At 62.0% G+C, this 24,954-nt stretch overlaps 1 protein-coding gene across 1 annotated transcript; it reads left to right on the top strand.

Annotated features, from left to right (window-relative positions):
- The first annotated feature begins 368 nt into the window (after positions 1–368).
- MYBL2 (MYB proto-oncogene like 2) lies at positions 369–23,732 on the top strand. The gene is made up of 14 exons (XM_055139762.1): positions 369–443; positions 5,188–5,281; positions 8,387–8,458; positions 9,052–9,144; positions 9,238–9,458; positions 12,596–12,758; positions 15,448–15,771; positions 17,009–17,401; positions 19,064–19,203; positions 20,114–20,213; positions 21,439–21,552; positions 22,106–22,198; positions 23,002–23,157; positions 23,519–23,732. Exons 1-14 carry the CDS (start codon positions 424–426, stop codon positions 23,645–23,647), a joined length of 2,112 nt encoding a protein of 703 aa, XP_054995737.1. The 5' UTR covers positions 369–423; the 3' UTR covers positions 23,648–23,732.
- The last annotated feature ends 1,222 nt before the right edge of the window (positions 23,733–24,954 follow it).

Genomic DNA, 24,954 nt, shown 5'->3' on the forward strand with positions numbered 1-24,954 from the left:
CGTCGCAGACTCCGCCCCACGCCGCTGAGGTTCCGCTCTGCCTCGCCCCGGCGCAGGTTCCGCCTCTCTACAGGCTCCGCCCCTCCAAAGTGTCCCCGCCCCACGCAGTCGTAGACCCCGCCCCTCCCCGCCCAGGCCCCGCCCTTCCCGCCGCAGGCCCCGCCCCGGGCCCGCCCACCCGTCTGCGCGCCAGGTCCGGGCGGCGCCGACGCGCTTGGCGGGAGATAGGAAAGTGCTTCTGTGCGCGCCGGCGGCGGCCGCGGTGCCCGAGGACGGCGGCAGCACCTCCGGCCACGCTGACGCGCCCCGGAGCTGCTCCGGGACCCGGAGCGGCCGAAGCAGCCCACGCGCCGGCCCCGGCCCGGCTCCCGCTCCGGGCTCAGCCGGCAGGCGGGCGAGCGCGGCGCGGCCCGGGCCGGGGGGATGTCTCGGCGGACGCGCGGGTGAGCAGAAGCGGCGCCCCGGGCCCCTCTCGGTCGCCGGACCCGCACCCCCACGGCCCGGCCTCGGCCGCAGCCCCCCGACCCGGGCCCCGCGGCTCCCGCGGGAATGCTGCGTCCCGGGCCGCGCGCGCCCGGCCGGGGGCTCCGGGCACCCTCGCGCCGCGCCCCTCCCCAGCGCCCCCACCCCGAGCCTGCCCGGCCTCGGGGCCCGAACGGGCGGCTCCGCCGGGACCCGCACCCGGGCCTGCTCGGTGGCATTAGATCTCCCGCCTAATTGCGGGGTGGGGGTGGGCCGGCGAGGGCAGCGGGAGGGCCCGGCCGGGGCGCGCGGCCAGCCCCGCCGACGGGAAGCGCCTCCCCCGGGGCCGGCGGGACACCGAGGTGCTGGCTTCCGGGGGGTCGTTCCTGCCCGCGCCCGGCGCTCGCACCCCGGGCCGGGGAAGGTGTTGGGGGAGGGGAGCTCTTTGTCCCCCCTCGGACCGGGTTCCGGTCCGGGTGAGTTTCCTGCAGCGCGGGAAGGGTGCATGCGGGGCCGAGGCTGGGGGCCACGCGAGCCAGCGCGGTGGGGGTCCCCAGTCCCCGGGGGGAGGCAGACCCGTGACCGCGGCCGCACCGACCCCCGTGGAGAGCCTGCGCCGAGCCTGGACCCCGGCCCTGGGCTCCCGGGCCCTCCCGCGGGACCGTGCGCGGCCGGGCGGGCGCGCGCTCCGCGGGGCCCTGCGCCCCCCCCCCCCCCCCCCGTGTCCCTGCAGCCCCCCAGCCCGTCTCGTGTCCAGGCACTGTCAGACCCGGTCTTGGCTTTAGGAAGTTGAGCCCAGGGAAGGTCCCCCGCGGGGCGCCGTGGAGGAACTTCCCTCCCCGGAGTACGTGGGGTGGCACCGAGGCGCGCGCGGCTCTGCCTTGGCCCGGCCACGGGGCCGTAATTCTCCCGTGCCCGCGGCTTCCCGCTCACCTGACTCACCCTGGCAGGGTCAGGACTGGGCCGAGGGCCGCCTCCCCTCTGTTCCCACCTTCCCCTTCCGGGGCCCAGTAGGGCAGGGTGTGAAGGTGCAGGGCTGCAGTCGGCTCTCTGGTCTGTCTGGCAAAGGGCAGATAGTGAGCCTCAGTTTCCACCCCTGTTAAGTGGGGAGCATGAGAAGCCGAGGGGCGGGGCATTTGCCAGGGCTCCCTCCCGGGCATTCAGTAGAGTATCAGAGACCAGCCTGGCACATACCCCTGAAGGAGAGTTTGTGGACCCTGTGCCCCTGGAAGCTGAATGCTGGCCACAGGGATGGTTTCTATGGGAAAGGTGTCTGGGCCAGTTGGTCTTTTTGTTTGTTTGTTTGCTTTTTGGGTCACATCAGCTATGCACAGGGGTTACTCCTAGCTCATGCACTCAGGAATTACTCCTGGCGTGCTCAGGGGACCATATGGGATGCTGGGAATCGAACCCGGGAATCGGACCCGGGTTGCCTGCATGCAAAGCAAACGCCCGCCCTAACCGCTGTGCTATCACTCCAGCCCCTCGGTGATTTTTTTTTTTTTTTGCGTTTTGGGTCACACCCGGTGATGCACAGGGGTTACTCCTGACTTTGCACTCAGGTATTACTCCCGGTGGTGCTCTGGGATGCTGGGAATAGAACCTGGGTTGGCACAAGGCAAACATCCTACCTTCCGTACTCTTGCCCTACCCTCTGTAGTATTGCTCCAGCCCCTCCCCCCACACTGGTCTTTTTAGTTTTCTTGTTCTGTGTTTTGTTTTTGTTCTTTTGGGGCGCACCCAGTGGTGCTCAGGACTTAATCTTGACTCTGCTCTCCAGACTCACTCCTGGCGGGCTCTGGGACCATGTGGAATGCCAGGGATCGAACCCGGGTTGGCCCAAGGCAGGGCCAGCACCCTACTCACTGTCCTCCCCTCCTCCGCCCCCCCCCCCCAGGGCCTTCTCTGGTGGTGCTCCTTGGGTCCCTGCAGCCCTGGCGATCTCGCGCTGGGCGTCACGCACCAGCTTCCCCTCTCAGCAAACTTGGCAAAATATCATGTTTTGGGTCAAAGCTAGCTGTGCTCAGGGCTTACTCCTAGCTCAGGGATTGCTCCTGGCAGGGCTCGGGGACCATACGGGACGCCAAGGATCGAACCCGGGTCAGATATGTGCAAGGTCCTACCAGATGTCACTACCGCTCTGGCCCTGAGCAAACATATTAAGGCCCTTCGGGACCTGACCTTCCAATGTGAAGTTGCGACTGACCTTTCTGCATTGTGATTTTTTTTTTTTTGCTTTTTTTGGTCACACCTGGCGATGCGCAGGGGTCACTCCTGGTTCTACACTCAGGAATTACTCCTGGCGGTACTCAAGGGACCATATGGGATGCTGGGATCTGAACCCGGGTCGGCCGCGTGCAAGGCAAACGCTCCACCCGCTGTGCTATCACTCCAGCCCCTGTGATTTTTTTTTTCTTTTTTGGTCACACCCAGCTGTGCTCAGGGGTTACTCCTGGCTCTGCACTCAGGAATGACTCCTGGCGGTGCTCGGGGGACCATATGGGATGCTGGGAATTGAACCTGGGTCGGCTGTGTGCAAGGCAAACGCCCTCCCTGCTGTGCTATGGCTCCAGCCCTGACCTTTCTGCATTGTTTAGTGGGTGAGGCACCTACATTCTTTTCTTGTTTGGGGAGCGGAGGGTTTGGGCCATACCTGGCCAGGCTCAAGGGGCTGTTCCATGCAGTCCAGATGGGCTTTGCCTTGGGTCAGCCCTCTGAGCTCTCTCTCCAGCCCCGGCACCACCCTTCTGGAACATTTCCTAGATGCCTTGAGCGGCAAAGTTCTGGAGTGGGGAAGGAGAGAGGGTGGTGCCCAAGGCCCACAGCCTTTGCCTGCCTGTTTGCAGTGGGTCAGTGTTTCCATGACAACAAGCTTGACTTTGCAATGCACCCGTGTGGACGTCACCTGATGGCCACCTGTCTGTCACGGGAGCTTCCTGACCTCACCCCAGCACCCGGCGGCCTTGGGGATGGGCTCAGGGATCCCGCTCTGGTAACCATTAAGCCAGATGCATGAGTGGATTTCGCTTTTTTAGGGGGGGGGTCACACCCACTGATGCTCAGGGGTTACTCCTGGCTCTGCACTCAGGAATCACTCCTGGCGGTGCTCAAGGGACTCTATGGGATGCTGGGAATTGAACCCGGGTTGGCCGCGTGCAAGGCAAACGCCCTCCCCGCTATGCTACCACTCCAGCCCGAGGATTTTGAAGTGACTTGGAAATCTGCCTTTTCGGAAATTAAAATAATCAGATTTCAAAGCTGCTTTGACTTGGATTTTTCTCTGTAAACTAGACCAGCGGGTGGAGGGAGGGGGGCGAGAAAGGATTCAGAGAGGGGATGTAAAAAGATGGACGTAATTACTGAGATAAGTGTTTTTCCCAGATAAGAATTATTGTTTAGAATCTGGGTGCTCCACAGGCATATGTATCATTGGGTTTAGTTTTTTTTTTTTTTGGGGGGGGAGTGCTCAGACCTGGTGGTGCTCAGGGTCGCTCCCAGCGGGGCAGGGGGACCAAGAAGCTGGGGCTCCTGCATGTGAAGCCTGCACTTAAGCCTCGAGCCTCTGCCTACGCATTTAATTGGATTTAATCCTTAAAATAGCCATGTCGTGTTTGAAAGTTATTGATATGAAAGTATTTGGTGTTTGGTTTTGCATATGTGTGTGTATATTGAATTTTTATTTTATTTTTTATGATGCTGGAGATCAAGTCCAAGACCTCACACATCAAGGCAAATGCTCTGGCACTGAGCTACTTCTCCCGCCCTGGTTTTGAATATTTCTTTTATGATTTTTTTTTTCCTTTCTTTGCAATGCCAGGAATTGGACCCAGGATTTTACAGAGGTGAACATATGCTGGGGATGGAACCAGGCTGCCCTAGTGGAGGTCTTGAACCTCCAAGCCATCTTTTTCAAAGCTCTGATTCTATTTTGGTTTTGGGGCCGGACCTGACTGTGTTCTGGCTCTGTGTTCAGGGTTCACCCCTGGCTGTGCTCTGGGGATCGAATGTGGTACCAGGGATTGATTGGGGTCGGACATATGTAGGGAAAAATCCTTAATCCCTGTCCTATTCCTCCGGCCCTCCTGTTTGTTTTGTGTCTTGGGTCACACCCATTGGTGCACTGCACCCAGTGGTAACTTTTGGCTAGGCTCAGGGAACCACATAGGGTGTTGGGACAGAACCCCAGTCAGCCAGGTGAGCACCCTACCCTCAGTACTACCGCTTTGGCCCCCTTTGTGTAGCTTTTGAAACCACGAATTGTGCTGAAAATGAATAAAGATCAAGAAAATTCGGGGCTGGAGCAATAGTACCACGGGTAGGGCGTTTGCCATCCCATATGGTCCCCCGAGCACCGCCAGGAGTAATTCCTGAGTGCAGAGCCAGGAGTAACTCCTGAGCATCGCTGGGTGTGACCCAAAAAGCAAAAAAAAAAAAAAAAAAAATCAAGAAAATTCAAATAGCCCTCCCTTGGGGCGGAGAGAGGGAGCTTGCCTTGCATGCAGCCAACCCAGGTCTGATCTCTGGCATCCCTGAGCACTGCCAGGTGTGGCCCCCAAACACACAAAAATAGCCTTAGCCCAGTTGAAATAAAAGAGGGCCAAGTACGCACGCAGGCACGCACGCGCTCCGCCTGCCTTCCCCAAATTTCCCAGGCGTGTCCCTGGGGTGGCGGCTCCTGGCTCCCGGCGACTCCGCCCTCACCTTGGCCTCTCCCCTTCCCTGCAGGGAGGAGCTGGACGAGCTGCACTCCCAGGACACTGACTCCGACGTGCCCGAGCAGAGGGACAGCAAGTGCAAAGTCAAATGGACCCACGAAGAGGTGAGGGGCACGGAGGCAGTCGCAGGCTGGGGGCGCCCCCAGGATGAAGCCTTCTCAGGGACGAGGAGACTGCAGGAGGGCTGCGTCTCTCGGGCCTCAGGGCTGGCGATTGGTGGTGGTTGTGGTCCCCGGGAGTGGGAAGTGGGTGTGCTCCGCTTGGAGAATGTCCAGCTTTCAGTTTTGGCAGGGGTGGGGGGGCACTTAATTTTTTTATTTTTAAATTTTTTTGCCTTTTGGGTCACACCCGGCGATGCTCAGGGGTTACTCCTGGCTGTGCACTCAGGAATTACTCCTGGTGGTGCTCGGGGGACATATAGGATGCCTGGGATTGAACTCAGTCGGCTGCGTGCAAGGCAAATGCCCTACCCACTGTACTATCTCTCCGGCCCCCAAGCGGGGGGAGGCACTTTTTTGTTTTTTGCGTTTTGAGTCACACCCGGCTATGCTCAGGGGTTACTCCTGGCTCTGCACTCAGGAATTACTCCTGGCGGTGCTCGGGGGACCATATGGGATGCCCGGGATCAAGGCAAATGCCCTACCCGCTGTGCTATCGATCCGGCCCATCTGGGGGGCCACTTGTGCTTGCAATTGAACCCAGGTCTCCCACTTACCATCTCTCACCCGTAATGGAGCTTCTTGTGCTTAGTTGAGTTTTTTAAATTTCTGTTGGCCGTATCTGGCATTGCTCAGGGCTTTCTCCTGGCTCGGAACTCAGAGCTCATTCCTAGGAGGGCTCGAGGGGGGGCCATATGTGGTACCAGGGATCGAACCTGGGTCAGCCGTGTGCCGGGCAAGCACCCGACCTGCTGTACCGTCTCTCTCAGCCCTGTGTTTTGAGCAGCGTTCATGCCGCAGGGAGGGAAATTGGACACGTACACAGGGCAGGTGTCCGTTCAGGCCTCATCATCTCCCTCCTTCTGTTTGGTGCCTGGGGGTGCACACTTGGGTGTGTTACTCCTGACACTCATTCAAGTGCACTCGGTGGGGTCCTCACTTCTTGCTGTGGGGCTCACCAAGGCTGGACCCTCATGGTGGTTCTCTCACACTTGGTTGTACTGGAGTTTGCACATGGCGGTGGGGATCACACCCGGTGACCTCACAGCAGTGTGGCACGCCCGTGTTTGGTTTCATGGAATTATTTTCAGCTTTTTTCTCCTGTGTTTGTAGGTATTCCCCCCCACTTATCTTCCTTTTTTTTTTTTTTTTGGTGGCTTTTTGGGTCATACCTGGTAATGCTCAGAGTTACTCCTGGCTCTGCACTCAGGAATTAATCCTGGAAGTGCTCGGGGGACCATATGGGATGCCGGGGATCGAACCCGGGTCAGCCGCGTGCAAGGCAAACGCCCTCCCTGCTGCTGTTATTGCTCGGGCCCTTCTTCCTTTCTCTGTGAGTCTGAGCTGTGCTCGTAAAGGTTTCTTCCCCGTGGCGCTCTTGGTTCTGTCTATCCTGGTGGAGCAGGGATGTGTCTGGGCTCCCGTGGACCCCGAAGAACCAACAGGAGCTTGTCCCTGCCCGGAGCGGCTCCGCCTGGGTGGGCGAGATAAGGGCGCCCGGGCCTGCCAGCCCATCACGGCCCTGCCTTGTGCTGTGCTCCCCCGAGCCTGTCCGTTTGGGCTGAGGCTCCTCGCGCACGGGAGGGTCGGGTCACTGAAGTGCCCTTCGGGGGCAGGTCTGTAGTCCGGAAGCTTCGGGCAGCGGGAGGTGTCGTTGACAAGACTGGGGAACGGAAGTCAGGACCGGAGTGAGGGCCTGGGCGGGCACTCATCGAACGGATGCCCACCCTGCTCGGGGTCTCGGGTTCCACACCTGGACCGCGCGTCCTGTGTCCAGCCTTGTGGACGTGTCCCCGGCCACCACCCAGGTGTGGCCCCAGTGACCTCAGCAGCCCAGGACCCGAGCCACTTTGGAGGTGCGACCTGGCCAGGTATCGTGGGGAGCAGCCTCCAGGCTACGAGCACAGTTGGGGGAGCCCCTGCCCCCAGACAGGAGAACAGGAAGCCAACTGTGGGTGGGGAAAAGGCAAGCAGGGAAGCGTGTTTCTGGCTGGAAGGGCGGGTCCCTGACTGGTGGTGCTAGGGGAGGAGGCCTGCCTGGGCCGTGTCTGAGCGAGAGGACGGGGTCAGCGGCAGTTTGAGGAGTGACAGGGACTGCAGGGGGACAGCTCCCGAGATCTGTGATGCACGCGAGGCACCGGGGGTCTTGCAGTGTTCCATTGCTCACTTTCTTTTTATTCTGGCCACCCCTGGTGGTGGTCAGGGCCTGCTCCTAGCTCTGTGCTCAGGACTTACTCCTGGTGGGGCGGGGAGTGGGGGGGACTGTCTGGAGTGCCGGGGATTGGACCTAGGTCAGCCACGTGCTAGGCAACGACTGTACTGTACTATGGCTCCACCCACATTTTATTTTGATATTTGACTTTGTTCGGGGGCCACCCTGGCGGTGCTCAGGGGACCATATGGGGTGCCCGGGATCAAACCCCGGGTGGCTGCACGCCAGGCAAAAGCTCCCCCTGCGCTTGCCCAAGTCTTAGCCCCGGGCAGGCCTCCTTGCCCTCGCTCCCTTCCTCCTGCCCGTTGCCCGCGGCCGTCCTGGGGAGCCTGGATGCCCATGTCACCAGTCCTCAGTGAGCTGGCATGCCGCATCGGCCCCGGCTGCCCAGTCTCGCCCAGCCCTGCCCCTGCCTTCCAGTCGCCTCACACCTGCCCCCCACAGCGCCCTGCATTCTGGGGGCTCTTTTATCTTTTTTGGCAGGGGTCACACCCAGCGATGCTCAGGGGTTACTCCTGGCTCTGCACTCAGGAATCACTCCTGGCGGTGCTCAGGGGACCATTGGGATGCCGGGGATCGAACCCGGGTCGGCTGCACGCAAGGCAGACGCCCTCCCCACTGTGCTGTCACTCCGGGACTCTTGAACGTGCCCTGTTGCCTCCTGGGGCTCTCCACCCCCCGAGCACCAGTGGCCATCGGGTTTGTGGGTGTCTCCCGCCAGCTCCTCCCTCTAGACGGAGCCACGGGCAGTGGCGGCGGGCATGGCCGGTGCATGCCGGGGCTCCCAGGAAGCTGGCGCTTTGGGGCAGCCCTGGGCTGAGGCCTTTGTCTTCCCACAGGACGAGCAGCTGAGGGCCCTGGTGAGGCAGTTCGGGCAGCAAGACTGGAAGTTTCTGGCCAGCCACTTCCCTGTGAGTGCGGGCCCCCGGGGTGGCTGGGTGACAAGGGCGACCCCCGCTGTGCACCCCTCCCTCCCCTACCCCAAGTAAACCCCCCTCGGTCTCCACTGAGAGCAAAAACGCGTTCCCGAGACCTGGGCTCCCAGGCTGGGTCCTGCAGCACCCTGACCTCGGCACCCCAGAGTTCAGCCCAGCCTGGGCTGCGGGCTGTGGGGACACATTTGCATTTCTTCCTGGGGGACACATTTGCATTTCTTCCTGCTCATGACACCAGTTCCTCTGCCTGGGCCCAAGCTGAGCGGATACGTGGCACCTGCGAGCTGCGGGGCGGCCACCTGGGTCCCTCTGGGGGATGCCTCCCCGCCCCACGCCCTGCAGGTGTCTGCCAGGGCGGGCTTGTGGCCGGAACTGCTGTTTCCTTGTCTCCTGGGCCCCGCAGCCTTGCGCCCGCACCCCCATTCCTTTTCCCCGTGATCCGAAACCGTCCGTCCAGACGTGGATGCCCCCTGACACGAATTACCCAGCATGCTGGTGGGGTGGGGGAGGTTTAAAGACCCAGGGCTGTGTGGGGAGCCGGTCACCCCAGGAGGCCTCTCCTCCCGCAGAACCGCACCGACCAGCAGTGCCAGTACCGGTGGCTGCGGGTCCTGAACCCCGACCTGGTCAAGGGGCCATGGACCAAGGAGGAAGACCAGAAGGTGAGGCCCGGGCAGGCGGCTGGGGGGGGCGGGGTCCCGGGGGGGCGGGGGCTGCAGGTCTTCTTAGCCGTCGCGGCTGACTGGTGGCCGCAGGTCATCGAGCTGGTCAAGAAGTATGGCACGAAGCAGTGGACGCTGATCGCCAAGCACCTGAAGGGCCGGCTGGGCAAGCAGTGCCGCGAGCGCTGGCACAACCACCTCAACCCCGAGGTGAAGAAGTCCTGCTGGACCGAGGAGGAGGACCGCATCATCTGCCAGGCCCACAGGGTGCTGGGCAACCGCTGGGCCGAGATCGCCAAGATGCTGCCGGGCCGGTGAGCGGCTGCCGGGGGTGGGGGCGGGGGTGGGGCCCCGTGTCGCCCTCCTGGCGGGATCCTAGAGCCCAGGAACACGTGGCTCCCTTCTTGCCGGAACCTTCCTGGGGTGAACTCCCAGCCGCCGGTTGGGAGTTTGCGGGGGCCCCACCCGACAGTCCTCAGGGCGTACTCTTGGCTCAGTGCTCAGGGATAATGTGCAGCGGGCTCTGGGGACCCTATGGGAAGCTGGGCTCGAACCCAGGTAGCCGCGTGCACGGCAAGCGCCCTACCCACTGGGCTGTCTCTCCAGCCCCTTTCCTTACACCTTTGTTGTTGTTCTTGTTTAATCGGGGGCCACGGCACCTGGCTGTGCTCAGGCTTGTTACTGGCTCTGTGCTCAGGGGACATTCCTGGTGGCGCCTGGGGCCACCTGGGGTACCTGGTTGCCCGCGTGCAGGCAAGCGCCCTGCTCACTGTCCTGCCTCTCTGCGCCCATCGTTAAACATTTTTTTTTTTTTAATTGAATCACCATGAGATACAGTTACAAGCTTTCATGTTTGGGTTTCTTTCTTTTTTTTTTTGCTTTTTGGGTCACACCTGGCGATGCACAGGGGTTACTCCTGGCTCTGCACTCAGGAATCACTTTTGGCGGTGCTCAGGGGACCATATGGGATGCTGGGAATCGAACCCGGGTCGGCCGCGTGCAAGGCAAACACCCTACCCGCTGAGCTATTGCTCCAGCCCCTCATGTTTGGGTTTCAATCATACAATGATCACACACCCATCCCTCCCAGTGCACATTCCCTACCACCGATATCCCGAGTATACCCCCCCTTTCCCCCCCTGCCTCCATGGCAGACAATATTCCCCATACTCTCTCTCTACTTTTGGGCCTTATGGTTTGCAACACAGACACTGAGAGGCCATCATGTTTGCTCCTTAGTCTACTTTCAGCACACATCTCCCGTCCTGACAGATCCCTCCAAACATCATTTTCTTAGTGATTCCTTCTCTACTCCAGCTGCCTTCTCCCCCCACTCATGAGGCAGGCTTTCATCTTCCTGGCCTTTGTATCTACGGTCCTTGGGTGTCAGTCTCATGTGATGTTATTCTATACTCCACAAATGAGTGTAGTCCCTCTATGTCTGTCCCTCTCTTTCTGACTCATTTCACTTAGCATGATACTCTCCATGTTTATCCATTTATAAGCGAATTTCATGACTTCACCTCTCTTAACAGCTGCATAGTATTCCATTGTGTAGATGTACCAAAGTTTCTTTAACCAGTCATCTGTTCTTGGGCACTCAGGTGGTTTCCAGATTTTTGGCTATTGTGAACAGTGCTGCAATGAACATATAAGTACAGATGTCATTTTTACTGTGCTTTTTTTTCGCTCTTGAGATATATTCCCAGAAATGGTATTGCTGGGTCATAGGGAAGCTCAATTTCTAGTTTTTGAAGAACTGTCCATATTTAAACTTAATTTTTTTTTTCTTTTTGGGTCACACCTGGCGAGACACAGGGATTACTCCTAGATCATGCACTCAGGAATTACTCCTGGCAGTGCTCAGGGGACCCTAAGGGAAGTTGGGAATCGGACCTGGGTCGGCCGCGTGCAAGGCAAATGCCCTCCCCGCTGTGCTATCGCTCCAGCCCTTAAACTTTCAATTTTTGACCTTTCTCTTTTGTTATTGTTGTTTGGCCTTTGGGTTCTGGGTGGTGCTCGGGGGTTCCCCTTGGCTGGGGCTGGAGGGGCCATGTGTTCCCCTTAGCTTAATGGGTGAAACTTGCTGGGTGTATGTGGGGGGTTTGGGCCACGTCTGGCTCTGCATGGAGGGTCACTGTTGGCAGTGCTGGGGGGACTGTGTGTGCTGGGGCTGAAACTGGCCGTAACACCCCGTACTCGCTCCCGGCCCCACATGCACAGTCTGTGTGAACACGGGGTGTGAGTTCTTTCGGGAGAGTCACGCCCAGCAGTGCTCAGGAAACCGTGGGTGCCTAGGTGCGGACCCAGGAGTCCACATTCCAGCCCATTGAGCTATCTCTCCGGCCCCCCAAGCGAAATTATTTTAGGGGATCAGGTTTGGGCCTCAACTGGCAGTGCTCAGGGGCTAATTCTTGCTCTGCTCAAAGATGACTCCTGGGGGTGCTGGGAATTGAATCAGGGTCAGCTGCCTTGTAAGGCAAAGGCCCAGCCAGCTGCTCTGCCACAGGGTTGAGCTCTCTTGAGGGAAGGGACTGTTCTGGGGTCCAGTCTCAGTAGCTCCCGGACGTCCTTCCCCTGCCCCTCCAGGCCCTGGCCCAGCAACCGGCAGGCTTGACGCCGTGGCCCTGGGCTCCGTTCAGCCTCCCGCCCTGAGCACAGTGCCTGAGAACCTGGGGGCTTGGTGATGCTCACCCAGGCAGCTGTGCACTGCGCACAGACCAGGCAAGGGAGAGCACTCTGCTCGGAGCCCCAAAGGGAAGTGCTTAGTACTGGGCCTCTGTAGCACTTCTGTCCTGCTGTAGTACTGTTACTGTGCTCTGTAATACTCTGTCCTGCTGTAGTACTATTATCTGTGCTTAGTAGTACTCTGTCCTGCTGTAGTACTGTTACCTGTGCTTGGTAGTACTCTGTCCTGCTGTAGTGCTGTTTGTTACCTGTGCTCAGCAGTACTCTGGCCTGCTGTGCTTGGTGGTACTCTGTTCTGCTATAGTACATTACCTGTGCTTGGTAGTACTCTGTCCTGCTATAGTACATTACCTGTGCTTGGCAGTACTCTGGTACTACCAGAGTAGTACCAAGCTGCTGTAGTACTGTTACCTGTGCCTACTCCTGTCCCGCTGTAGTGCTGCTACCCGTGCTCCCTATCACATCTGTGAAGAAGTCTCCGGACTGTCCAGAGAGGGACCCCAGGCTGAGACGGCGGACGCCTTGGGTCACCCCAGCTCTTCCCTGCTCCCCCTGCTCAGTCTGGCTGGCGAGCGGGAGCACTTTCCCCGGAGACTGAGTCCTCAGTGTGCAGAGGCTGAACCGCAGCTCTCTCTGGGCACCCGGGGCCTGGGCGTGTGCCCGGCTGACCCAGTCGTGGCAGCCAAGCTGGGGGGGCGGGTCCTAGCGTGCGGGGTCTCCCCGCCTCGAGGCTGCGGCTCAGCGTGTCCCTGGAACCCTGCAGGACTGACAATGCTGTGAAGAACCACTGGAACTCCACCATCAAGAGGAAGGTGGACACGGGCGCCTTCCTGGGCGAGTCCAAGGACTGCAGGCGCCCGGTGTACCTGCTGCTGGAGCTGGAGGGCAAGGACGGCGGCCAGGGCGCCCCGCCCCCGGCAGGCCAGGTGAGCGGGTCGGGGGTGCAGGAGAGCTGGCACGGTGGGCTTGGGGACACCCAGGAGACCGCGGGTGCCAGGCCCTGGCTTGTGGGCGAGGCCCGCGTGTGACCCTGCACCCCTGTAAAAAACTAAGGCTCGCCGAGGGGCGAGTGCACTCGCGGGCTCTCCGGGCGGCTCTGTCTCACCACCCGCGTTCGGTGCTCTGGAACCGCAGTGTGTGGACTGGATCGGGACGGCCGGTGGTCAAGGACAGGCGAAGGAAGAACGAGGACCAAGCTGGTTGCTGATTAGTTACCGTTTATTCAATCTTCAAGCTTTCTCATCTCCCGCACTCCCAGCTCCGGCCTCTCTCTGGATCTACTGCTCAACTGCTGCTTCTCTCTCTGGCTTCTCTCTCTCCTCCTACTTACTTGTCTCTCCCACCTTACCCTCCAGGCTACAACCAGCCAGGTCGCAAAATCAACATAAGAAAGCCCTTCCTGAGGGCAGGGCACTCCAAAGCCCTTCCTCACTCTTAAGGTTTTTTTCTTTTCCTTAGTCCAGGAACTTATTAACATCTTAATACTAGTTATTTTTGTATGGACATAGCAAGGGATACATTGAGGCTTGCAAGGCAGCTCTCCTGGCAACATCTTGCCACAGGCTCAGACCACAGCACTCAGGCCAGATTAATCATTCCTCACCCTAGCAGGGTCCAAATCTAGTTATCACTGTTTGGATCATGACAGCATTTGTCCATGATCAAGCTCTTAACTTATAGTTAAGCATTAGGCACTTTGGCCAGGCCCATCTCGATGCCAGGGTAGCACACAACTCACCGCTTGCCCTGGGTCCTTCTTGTCCCACGTCGGGACCGTGCTTTGGGGGTGCTAGGAAGTAAGGGCAGCTGAGGCTTAGGTCAAGAGAACAGATGCCCTGGAGGAAAATATCATGTAGAGTCAAATGACTCCCAGGTTACAAAAGCATAACATTTGTTAAGTCTTCCTGTGTCCATACAAAAAGGACTTGCTCTGAATAAACTATGCAAAGGACTCAAGGAGAAGAGAAAAACATTATTTACAAGTCAACAGAACACCAAGAAAGAAGCTACAAATAAACAAAGAGGAATAGGAGCACTGTAACGGGAGTAACCCAATAAACCTAAACTACTGAGGCTATGTTATCCTACACACCCCCTCGACACGACACGGGAGGCTGGAATGTTTGGGCCGGCCCCGCCCTAACCGCTGTCCTGTTCTGGGCTTCTCAGCTCGTATCAGCGCCGGGAGGCCAGCCTGGCTCCACCTGACGGTGCTATGTGCTTGGTGCTCGCTGTGGCTCTGAGTGTGTCGATCTCCCCACGCCCTAATTCCTTTCTTCCCCCGCCCCCACCCCATAGCCACTTTTTTGTTTGTTTGTTTGTTTGTTCCTGGGCCACACCCAGCGGTGCTCAGGGGCACTCCTGGCTCTGCACTCAGGGATCACACCTGATGGGCCCTGGGGACCAGTGGGATGCCGGGGATGGAACCTGGGTCAGCTGCGTGCAAGGCCCACGTCCTCCCCACTCCGTCCCGCCATGGCCCTCTGCATCAGCTCTGCCCCTCCCTGCCTCCCCGTCCCTCCATCTGTCCTGTGGAGCATCCTCTGAACCCTCTGTGTCCGTGCGCCCTGTGGAGGCCAGGCCTCAGCCGCACTGCCCAGGAGGATCTTGCGTTTTGCACAGCAGTGTCGGGGACCAAGACTGGGCCCCGCACACAGACCCCTCGCTCTAGCCCTGTCAGCATCTCCCGGGCCCACAGTGAACTTCATGTATGTTTTAGATTGTTCTTTCTCTCTCCAGCCCTTCTCTTAGGAGGGTTTATTTATTTATTTATTGGCTTTTTGGGTCACACCCAGTGATGCTCAGGAATTACTCCTGGCGGTGCTTGGGGGACCGTAAGGGATGCTGGGGATTGAATCCACGTCACCCATGTGCAAGGCAAATGCCCTTTTTCTGGCCTATCACTCCAGCTGCCTCTTGGTCTTTGTAGTGACTTTTTTCCTTGAGGGATGTGTGTATGTGTGTATGCGTGCATGCGCGCGTGTGTGTGTGTGTGTGTGTGTGTCTGTGTCTGTCTACATCTAGTGGTGTTCAATCTTTACTCCTGACTATATTCAGGACTCACTGGGGGCGGGGTGTGTGTGTGTCTGTGTGTGTGTGTGTGTGTGTCTGTGTGTCTGTGTGTCTGTGTCTGCATCTAGAGGTGCTCAATCTTTACTCCTGACTCTATGCTCAGGACTCACTGTGGGGGGTGTGTGTGTGTGTGTGTGTGTGTGTGTGTGTGTGTGTGTGTGTGTGTGTGTGTGTGTGTGTCTGCATCTAGCAGTGCTCAATCTTCACTGTGGGGTGTGTGTGTGTGTGTGTGTGTGTGTGTGTGTGTGTCTGCATCTAGCAGTGCTCAATCTTTACTCCTGACTCTGTGCCCAGGACTCACTCCTGGCAGTGCTGGGGCTCTCTAGAGGATGCAGGGGATCGAACCTGGGCCTCCGGGCCTGCCCCGTGCAAGGCAGGCGCTCTCCCCGCTGTGCTTCTCTCCAGCCCCTTGCCTGGTATTGAGGCACGGAGTCAGGTCACCCCTCCCGCTTGAGTCCAGGTGCTTGTCCGGCGGGGTCCTGGGGGCGTGGGGTCTGCCCGGTGCCTGTCCCAACACTGCCCCCCTCGCCCCTTGTCCAGCAGGGCGGTGCCGGGCCGGCCTGCCCCGCCGTGCTCCCCGCCATGAAGGAGGAGGAGAGCAGTGAGGAAGAGACTGTGGCCACCAGCTCGGCGTCTCGGGAGCCGGACAGCGGCCCTGCAGAGCTGTACGTGCCGAAGCCCGAGCCCCTGGACGTCTTCCCCAAGCAGGAGGCCCTCGAGGAGGAGGAGGACGAGGAGGAGGAGGGCGAGGAGGGCGGCTCCCCGCAGGAGACCAGCCTGCCCTACAAGTGGGTGGTGGAGGCGGCCAATCTCCTGGTCCCCGCCATGGGCTCCAGCTTCTCCGAGGCCCTGGACTTGATCGAGTCGGTAAGGCCCGTCACGGCACTGGACAGTGGGCCCAGGGCCTCGTCTCCGCTCCCTCCCCCTAGCCCCCAGTGCTTCCTGGGGGCCAGCCCCCTGCTGGCAGGTGCTGAGCGTCCAGCCAGGGCATGGGGAGACTGAAACGGGAGAGTCGCCTTCTGAAGTGACCGCCAGGGGCCCCGGGGGCCACACCGAACCAGCCTTGTTCGAGGCTTGTTAGGGACCGTCGCGTGCCTTCCCGCCTCTGGCCCGGCGCCCGCGCCCCTTTGCACGGCCATGTGGAATCTGGGGTCTCGGGCACTGCCACGGAGCCTCCCCCCAGCTTCTCTGGGTCCTTGTCTGTTTCTCTCGTGCAGGTTTTGTTTGGGGGCCACACCTCGTGGTGTTTGGTGCTGCTCCCCGAAGGGCTGGGGGAGCCAGGAGGGGCTTCGGCTCCAGCCTGGGGGCTTCCCAAGTAGTCTCCCTGGCCCCGTCTGTCCGCCTCTCCTGTCCAAATAAAGATTAGTTTTGTTTGCACTATGGCTAGGGCGCCAGAGCGCCCCCAGGAGGGGGAGGGGAGAGGAGGAGGGACGAGGGGGAGGGACGAGTGTCTGACTTAGGGGCTGGGCTGGGCCGGGCCTCCCACCTCTTTTCCATGCTAGTCTCATTTTTTTTTTTCCTTTTGGATCACACCCGGCAATGCACAGGGGTTACTCCTGGCTCTGCACTCAGGAATTACTCCTGGCGGGGCTCGGGGGACCATATGGGATGCTGGGAATCGAACCCAGGTTGGCCACATGCAAGGCAAACGCCCTACCCGCTGTGCTCTGGCTCCAGACCCCTGTGCTAGCTGATTTTTATTTTTATTTTATTTTATTTTTTTGTTTTGGGTCACACCTGGCGGTGCACAGGGGTTACTCCTGGCTTTGCACTCAGGAATTACTCCTGGCGGTGTTCAGGGGACCATATGGGATGCTGGGAATCGAACCTGGGTCGGCCGCGTGCAAAGCAAACGCCCTCCCTGCTGTGCTATGGCTCCAGCCCCCGCTAGTTGATTTTTAATTTCTCCTTTTGCCCTGGTGCCGGGGCTGGACCTCAGTGTCTCCTGCGCACAAGGACACAGGTGCCCTGCCGCAGACCCCCTTCCTGTCCCCGCGCCCCGCCCTGCCCCGGGGCTTCCCTGGACCCAGCGTCCTTGTCCCTGCTGCTCTGCCCTGCCCGAGGGGAGGAGCTGCGGCCACGGCTGACCTCTCTCTGTGGGCAGGACCCGGACGCGTGGTGCGACCTGAGCAAGTTCGACCTCCCCGAGGAGCCGTCGCTGGAGGCCAGCCTGGGCAGCAGCCCCCTGCAGCCCCACGCGCCCCCCGCCCGCCCGCCCACCACCCCGGCGCCCAGCGTCACGGAGTACCGCCTGGACGGACACACCATCTCGGACCTGAGCCGGGGCAGCCGGGGCGAGCTGATCCCCATCTCCCCCAGCACCGAGGTGGGGGGCCCGGGCGTGGGCACGCCGCCCTCCGTGCTGCAGCGGCAGAAGAAGCGGCGCGTGGCCCTGTCCCCGGTGACGGAGCCCGGCGGCGGCCTCTCGGGCCTGGACTCCCGCAGCCTCACGCCCAAGAGCACCCCCGTCAAGGCGCTGCCCTTCTCGCCCTCCCAGGTGCGCACCCCGGCCTGCCGGGGCGGGGGGCAGGGGGGTGGGTGGGCAGGGTCTGCTCTGGCTGCCCCGGCCCCCTGGAGTCCCGCGCCCGCCACGGGCCGGGCCTGCCTTTCTCCTGCTGCCTCATGCTCTCCGCTGTCCTTGGGAACGCTCATGTCCCTTTCCCGAATAGGTGCCCGGGCGTGTGGTCAGTGTGGTCAGCGGGTCCTGGAGGCTGGCAGCCCTGCCGGGGACGCCTGGTCCACGAAGTGGAGACAGGAAGGCTTCCAGGAGGAGGAGGGGGAGGAGGAGGAGTGGGGTCGGGACAAGGGGGTGACGCCTGGGCAGAAAGGGACAGAGGACTGTGAGTTCAGAGCCAGTTGGCTGAGCCTGGGGTTGCAGCAGCAGGTGGGCGGGTGGGGGGAGACTGGCTCGTGCTGGGGACCCTCGGTGTAGCAGGCGGCTCCGTTGGAGGTGGGGGCGGGGCTTGAGGCTCTTCCTTCCCAGGGGAGCCTGGGCTGCGCAGTCCTGAGTGCGAGGCAGGGCATGAGCTAGGGGCGCCGGTGGGCCGCCCAGTAGTGTTAGGGGGGCTGGGTGGGGCTTCTCGCCTCCTAGACCAGCTGCCTGCAGGTTGTGTCTGGGCCACACCTGGCCTTGCTCGGGGCTGTGCTGGGTGCAGTACTCAGGAGGGGCCCTGCTGGCCACAGGGCCTCCGCCCAGGAGCAGGGGTGCAGGGCGAGTGATGAGCCCAGGAGCAGGCGAGTGAGGAGCTTCCCCTGTTTGTCTTTACCCCAGACCCTGGAGGCAGCAGCTGGCCTCCTGGGGGCTCACGGCTCCGGGGCAGCTTGGGGCAGTGGGCTGCAGACCCTCCAGCGCCCACCCGCTGGGAAGCCCTCCCTGAGCCTGTCTGCTGCGATTGTTGTGTTGCTGGTCACACCTGTGGTGCTCGGGAGAGTTTGGGATCACTCGTGGCAGTGCTGGGGGGAGGTGGGGGTGGGTGGTGCTGGACGGAGCCTGGGCCCCTCCCAGGCCGGCACATATGCACTCCAGCCACTTATCTGGCTTCTTCCCTTCTGGGTTTTGGGCTGCACCCAGTTGTGCTCAGGGCTCACTCCTGGCTCTGTGCTCAGGGCTCACTCCTGGTTCAATGCTCAGGGCTCACTCCTGGCTCTGTGCTCAGGGCAGGCGCCGTGGCCCATGGGGACCCACGGTGCTTTGGCTCTGGCCCCCTCTGGGCTTGCGTGTCTGAGAAGGGGCGTGGTCACCTATACTCAGGACCCTGAGAACCACCCAGAAAGCTGTGTTTCCTTTCGCTTGGACGACACCCAGCGATGATGCTCAGGGCTTCCTCCTGGTGGGGCTCTAGGGGCCAAGGGGGAGGCGGTGGGGGGGGGTTGACCCCCGGGGCGGCTGCATGCCTCGCTATGGCTCCTGCCCTACACCCTGGAATTCTTAGGGTGAGGTACAAGCTGGACAGCCGCAGCACGTGAAGCAGGGCCTGGGGGGGGGGGCGGGGAGCACTTTATCCAGCAGACGAAGTTGGGGGTCGGGGTGGGGACCCGCCCAGGGTCAGCCTGGACACGGCAGGGTTGCTTCTGGGTCCTGGCCTTGGCTGACTTGGGGCAGCCCGTGGGCGACGCCCAGGCCCACCTCTGTCCCTCCCTGGGTCTTCCTTCCGGGCAGTTTCTCAACTTCTGGAACAAGCAGGATGCGCTGGAGCTGGAGAGCCCCTCGCTGACGTCCACGCCCGTGTGCAGCCAGAAGGTGGTGGTCACCACGCCCCTGCACCGCGACAAGACGCCCCTGCACCAGAAGCACGCCGCGTGAGCGCCCCCTGCTGGCCGGGCAGGACGCGGGGTGGGGGGGCGGGGGCAGTCTCACTCAGGGGGCAGGTCCAGCGCTGGTGAGATCTCCGGGCTCGAGATCTTCCACTGCAGAGCCCGGCCTGGCTGTTTTTCACAACCTCCATCCACCCGTGTGCTGCGGGTGGCCTCAAGGAAGGGGTGTCGGGGGTCTCTGGCTCAGAGAGTCCCTCTCCTGCCAGTGCTCCCACGGGCCCCGTCCACGCAAGCCTGGGCAGGTCGGCTCCGATACACAGATATCACACCCTCCCGTCCCCCCCAGAGAGGGGACGAGGGGACGAGGGCATGTTCCGCCTTTGGTTTGGGGTCACAGACTCCCAGTGGGCTCAGGGGATCCCTGAGGGATTCTGGGGCTTGAACCCAGGTTGCCTGAGTGTAAGGTGAGCACTTGACTACTGTACTAATAGTGCTCTGGCCCGTTTTGTTTGTTTTGGGCTTTTGTGTTTTGGAGCCACACCCTGCAGTGCTCAGGACTTAACTCCTGGTTCTGCTGGGGGGACACACTGAGGTAGAAGCTGACTTGGCCTCGTGCATGGCCCACACCCTCCCTGCTGCAGGGCTGCCCGCCGGGAGAGGCGTGTTCTCTGTTTTAGTTTGTTTGCTTTTGGGATCAGCCCGACAGTTCTCAGGACTTACCTCCTGACTCTGCACTCAGGAATTACTCCTGGTGGTGCACCCAGGGCCATAGGGGATGCGGGGGATCGAACCCGGGTCAGCTGTGCCCAAGGCAAGCGAGCATCTTACCTGCTCTGTCTCTACGTCCCTTCCAGCCCTCTAGGGCAGGGCCTGGTTCCAGAGCTAGATTCTCGGTCCCTGCCCGCGGACCCCCTCCTAGTCCTGCTTCTGAGCCTCCGTGGCCCCCTTTCTGCAGGTTTGTGACCCCAGATCAGAAGTATTCCATGGACAACACTCCGCACACGCCCACCCCCTTCAAGAACGCGCTGGAGAAGTACGGACCCCTGAAGCCCCTGGTACGTGCCTGCAGTGGGGGCCGCTGCCTCTGCCTCTTAGGGGCCCAGGACTTGGTTCTCCACTGGCCCCACCGGAGGTTGCCAGTCATCTCCGAGGCTTTTCGTTTGTTTGTTGGGGGTCAAGCAGGGCAGGGGTTGGACCCCCCAAGCCCCCTGCACAGCAGACATTCCCCACCCAAATGTCCCACCCAGCACCCGGAGCTTCCTCCTAGCTGTCTGGGGTCTTTCCCTGAGCATGCCCCAGGGACAGCGATGGTGCTGGGGACCCAGTGGCATCTGGGGGCTCCTGCAGGGATTTGGGGGCTCCATTCCCCACCGTGACCAGAAATCAGTGCGCTGGAGGGGACGCCTGTGCCAGTCTGCTCACACTGTGACTCTGGTCTTCGTGATTCTTTTCTTTGGTATTTGGGCCCCACACAGTGCTCAGGGCTTATTCCTGGCTCTGCCCCCGGAATTATTTCTGGTGGGGCTTGGGGGATCATACATGGCGTTGGGGATCCGTGCTGTGCTATCGCTCTGGCCCCTGTGACAGGGGTCCTTGACAGACCCCAAAGGGCTCTTGGAGGTGGGCTGGAGGTGCCGGGGGTCCTGCTCAGCAGAGGCCCTGCTGCCTCCACCCAGTGCCGAAAGGGCTGAGCTGGCACATGGGCCCGGAAGTGCTCTAGGAATGAGCTCAGGCGGCCTGCAGGCCTCCTAGCTCCCAGACTGCTGGGGCCTGGCCTTCCTCTCCCACTCCCTGCTCGGGTTCCTCAGGGAGAGCTGACACTTCAGGGCAGAGAGAGAGAGAATGTGTGTATGCGTGCACGTGTACTCGCATGTTTGCACAACTCCTCTGTGTCCATGTGTCTGCATGTTTGTATATAAGTATTCGTTTGCACATATGTATCTGTGTGCCCCTCTATCCATGTGTCTGCATGTATGCCTGCATGTCTGCATGTGTGTGTCCGTATGTCTACATGTATGTGTGTCCATGTATCTGCATTGTCAGCATGTGTGTCCATGTGTCTGCATGTCTGTCTGTGTGTGTCCGTGTGTGAGTGGGGCGCGGGGTGGCCCCGAGGCTCACCTGCCTGCTCTCCAGACCCCTTTGAGGGCTCGGGTCAGCTGGTCTCAATGGGCAGCTGACAGTTTCCGGGGGCTTCTTGGGTGGGGGGGGTCCTGCCCCGTCCCGCCGCTGTCAGCCTCTGCGGGGCTGCAGCCTCACGCGCCACCCGGCCACCCGCAGCCCCAGACCCCGCACCTGGAGGAGGACCTGAAGGAGGTGCTGCGCTCCGAGGCGGGCTTGGAGCTCGGCGGCGACGACGACCTGAGGCTCGAGAAGCAGAAGCGGAAGATGGGGGTGAGCGGGCCCGGGGGAGGTGGGACCATGGGGGTGGGGGTGAGCAGGCCTGGGGGAGGCGGGGCCCGGGGGAGGTGGGGCCGTGGAAGATGGGGGTGAGCAGGCCCCAGGGAGGCGGGACCGTGGAAGATGGGGGTGAGCGGGGCCGGGGGAGGCGGGACCATGGAAGATGGGGGTGAGCGGGGCCCAGGGGAGGCGGGACCGTGGAAGATGGGGTGAGCGGGGCCGGGGGAGGCGGGGCCATGGGGGGTGGGGGGGTGGCCGCGAGGGCGCCACGGAAATCCTGGTGTCCATGTCGGGTGGGCCAGGCTGGCCGAGGCGGGGCAGCCGACAGGGGCCCACGTAGGGGCCGTCCAGACCGGGTGGGGGGGCCGCTCTGCCTGATGCCACCGTGAGCCGTCACTTGGTTGGGGGGGCACGGCTGGCCTGGCTTGGCAGCCCCGCCCCCTGCGTCCTGGAGCCAGACCCCCGGGGTGTGGCACGGGTGTTCTCCAGGGGCCTGTGAGGGACGGCCGTGTCCCCGGCGCCCACCCTCACCGCGCCCCTCCCCCAGCTGCGCCGGAGCCCCGTGAAGAAGGTGCGCAAGTCTCTGGCCCTGGACATCGTGGACGAGGACGTGAAGCTGCTGCTGTCCCCGTTGCCCAAGGTGCTCTCCCGCGAGGGTGGGCTGGGGGTCTCCCGCGAGGCAGCCGGTCCCCTGTGTAGCAGGACGAAACTCGGGGCAAAAGCCAAAAGAAAAGAAAAGAGTCGGGGTGGGGGTCGGGCCTGGCACCATCCTTAACGTTCTCCCGTGGGGACCCGCTGTTAGGGCTGGCTGGGGGCCGGTTGGCTCGGGCTGACCTCACGAGGGCACCGAATGTCCAGAACCAGCCACACTAGCCCCTGAAGCTGACGCGGGCGAGCCTGGCCGCCTGCAGCCGGCCAGGGGCGGAGGGTCATGGGGCAGGCATGTCCTTCCGTGTTCACTGAGCAGCCGCAGACGGGTACCCTGCGCTGGGAACCCATGCCGTCGGGCTGGCACAGGCCTGGGGCGGCCGTCCTGATGCCTGAGGCTGCAGGGGTCTGCTGGTTTCTGCAGCCCCCAGGCCAGGCGACTCGCCTGGCAGAGGGGGATTCTGGGCGAGCAGGGCCAGGAGTGCCCCCAACGTTCCCTCTGGGGACGTTTCCCAGACAGGCAGGGGTGTCCGCTCCTGCGCCTCACGGGGTGTGGGCCCCGAAACGGGAGGGAGTCCCTCCGCAGAGATGGCCTCAGGACCGTCTCTTGGCCGCGTGGCCCAGGGCCGTCCTTTTGGCCTTTGGGGCCACTCCCTGCCACGCTCAGTGGGTTGAACCCGGGACTCCTGCAGCCGGGCGAGTGCCCAGCCCCGAGCGCCGTCCCCCGGGCCGGAACCTGCCTGCTTTCCTGGGAGCGTGCGGCCGGGTCCAGTTCTTGCTTCGCTCTGGTTGCAGCCTTTAGGCGTCCCCTGCGGCTCCTCGGGCCTCGGCCTGTCCCTGTCGGGCGTCCAGGAGGACACCAGCCTGCTCAACCGGGGCTTCCTGCAGGCCAGGCCCGAGAAGCCTGCGGCCGCCCCCAAGCCCCGGAGCTACTTCTCTACTCCAGCCCCCGTAAGTGCTGGCTCCCCGCGGGGCGCGCCAGGGTGGGGGTGGGGGTCCCTGCAGACCTGCCTTGCTCTCGGTGCCATCCGGGGCCCCCACCCTACACACACACACACACACACACACACACACACACACACACACACACGGCCTCACTCTCACTGGCAAGGCACACACACACACACACACACACACACACACACACACGGCCTCACTCTCACTGGCAAGGCACACACACACACACACACACACGGCCTCATGTCTGGGCCTTGGCCTGCCGGTGCCGGAGGGGGCCTGGCCCCTTGGCCTCCCTGGGGGTGTGGGCGCAGCTGTCCCCGCCTGCACGCTCACTGTGGCCTCCTCCTCACAGATGACCAGTGCCTGGAAGACGGTGGCCTGCGGTGGGACCAAGGACCAGCTGTTCATGCAGGAGAAGGCGCGGCAGGTCCTGGGCCGCCTGAAGCCCAGCCACACGTCCCGGACCCTCATCCTGTCCTGAGGGGCTCCGCTCGTGTTTACAGGGGGCACGCGGGCCGGCCCGGGCCCTGTCCCCACGGTGCACCCTGGTGCTCGAGCAGAACTGTTCCCTCTGGGCCGGCCCGTTTGCAGCGGGGCGTGGCCGTGCTCCCCGCACCCCGTCTGCAGAGAATAAAATGTTCTCCCTGGACTCTGCTGGCCCCACCGTCCTCAGTCACTGTCCCCTGGCCCGGCCCTCACTGCCTGGTCCACCCAGGGGTGGCCCCGGAAGCTGCTCTTGGCGCTGCGGGAGGGCCTGGGGAAGGCCGTGGGGCTCCGCGGGGCTGTTGCCATGATACCCGCACAGCCCCAGGCCCACCAGTGAATCCGTGGGGACCCCAGGCCCCGACTCCCTGAAGCCCGGAGGTCAGGGGCCGAGGGGCAGGTGCCCGCTGGAGGGCCTGGGTCTGGGGGGTCGGGCTGCAGGAGTGTTCCTTTGGGGGTGCACACCGCGCTCAGGGCTCAGCCAGTGCCCTCCGGCTGTGCCCTGGGGTCAGGACAGGGCTGGGGGCTCGGGGTGGGATGGCCCTGGGAGGAAGCAAGGCTGGAACTGGAGCAGGACAGGAGCCCGCGGCCCCGTCAGCTGCAGCGCGTCCCCCCCGCCCACAGCCCGCCGTTGTGTGGGGCGTCTTTTCAGGACCCCCGCGGGCATGGGTGTAAGTTTATAAGCCAGACGTGTACTGAGAATTGACCAGAAAAACATTTATTTTTAGAAACATTTTAAAGATTGTTGTAACCCTCCCCCCACTCAATTATGTCAACCCGTGGGGTTGTAAGACCAGCTGTGGAGTTGAGTGGTGGGGTTTAGGGGCACTGGGACCCCCCCTCCCCCACGATGGTACCACCCAGCACACGCCCTGACTGTCGAGAGAGGCCTGCCCAGGGCACCCACGGCCCGTCCACAGGCCAGCTCAGTCCCGCTGCCCACACTGCCCTGGCCGGGACTTCCGCCAGGGGCCTTGGGAGGGGCAGCCTGAGGCCTGGCCGGGCCCTTCCACCTGCCGCCTGGGCTGTGGGTGACGAGGGGACCCGCTCTCAGAGGGGGCAGTGCCTCATCAGACTCCCGTCAGAAGCTCCGGGCCTCCCCCTCCCCACTGTGGGGTTGGGGGCAGATGGGCCAGGGATCGGTCGGTGCTTCAGCATGCTTGGGATCTGGAACATTCCGTGCAGCTGAGCGTCATCAATAAAGGCAAGCATTTGCTACGATGTTTTTTTTCTTTTTGGATCACACCTGGCGATGCACAGGGGTCACTCCTGGCTCTGCACTCAGGAATTACCCCTGACAGTGCT

This window comes from Sorex araneus, chromosome 5, assembly GCF_027595985.1.
Source record: "Sorex araneus isolate mSorAra2 chromosome 5, mSorAra2.pri, whole genome shotgun sequence".
In the NCBI taxonomy this organism is placed as follows: domain Eukaryota; kingdom Metazoa; phylum Chordata; class Mammalia; order Eulipotyphla; family Soricidae; genus Sorex; species Sorex araneus.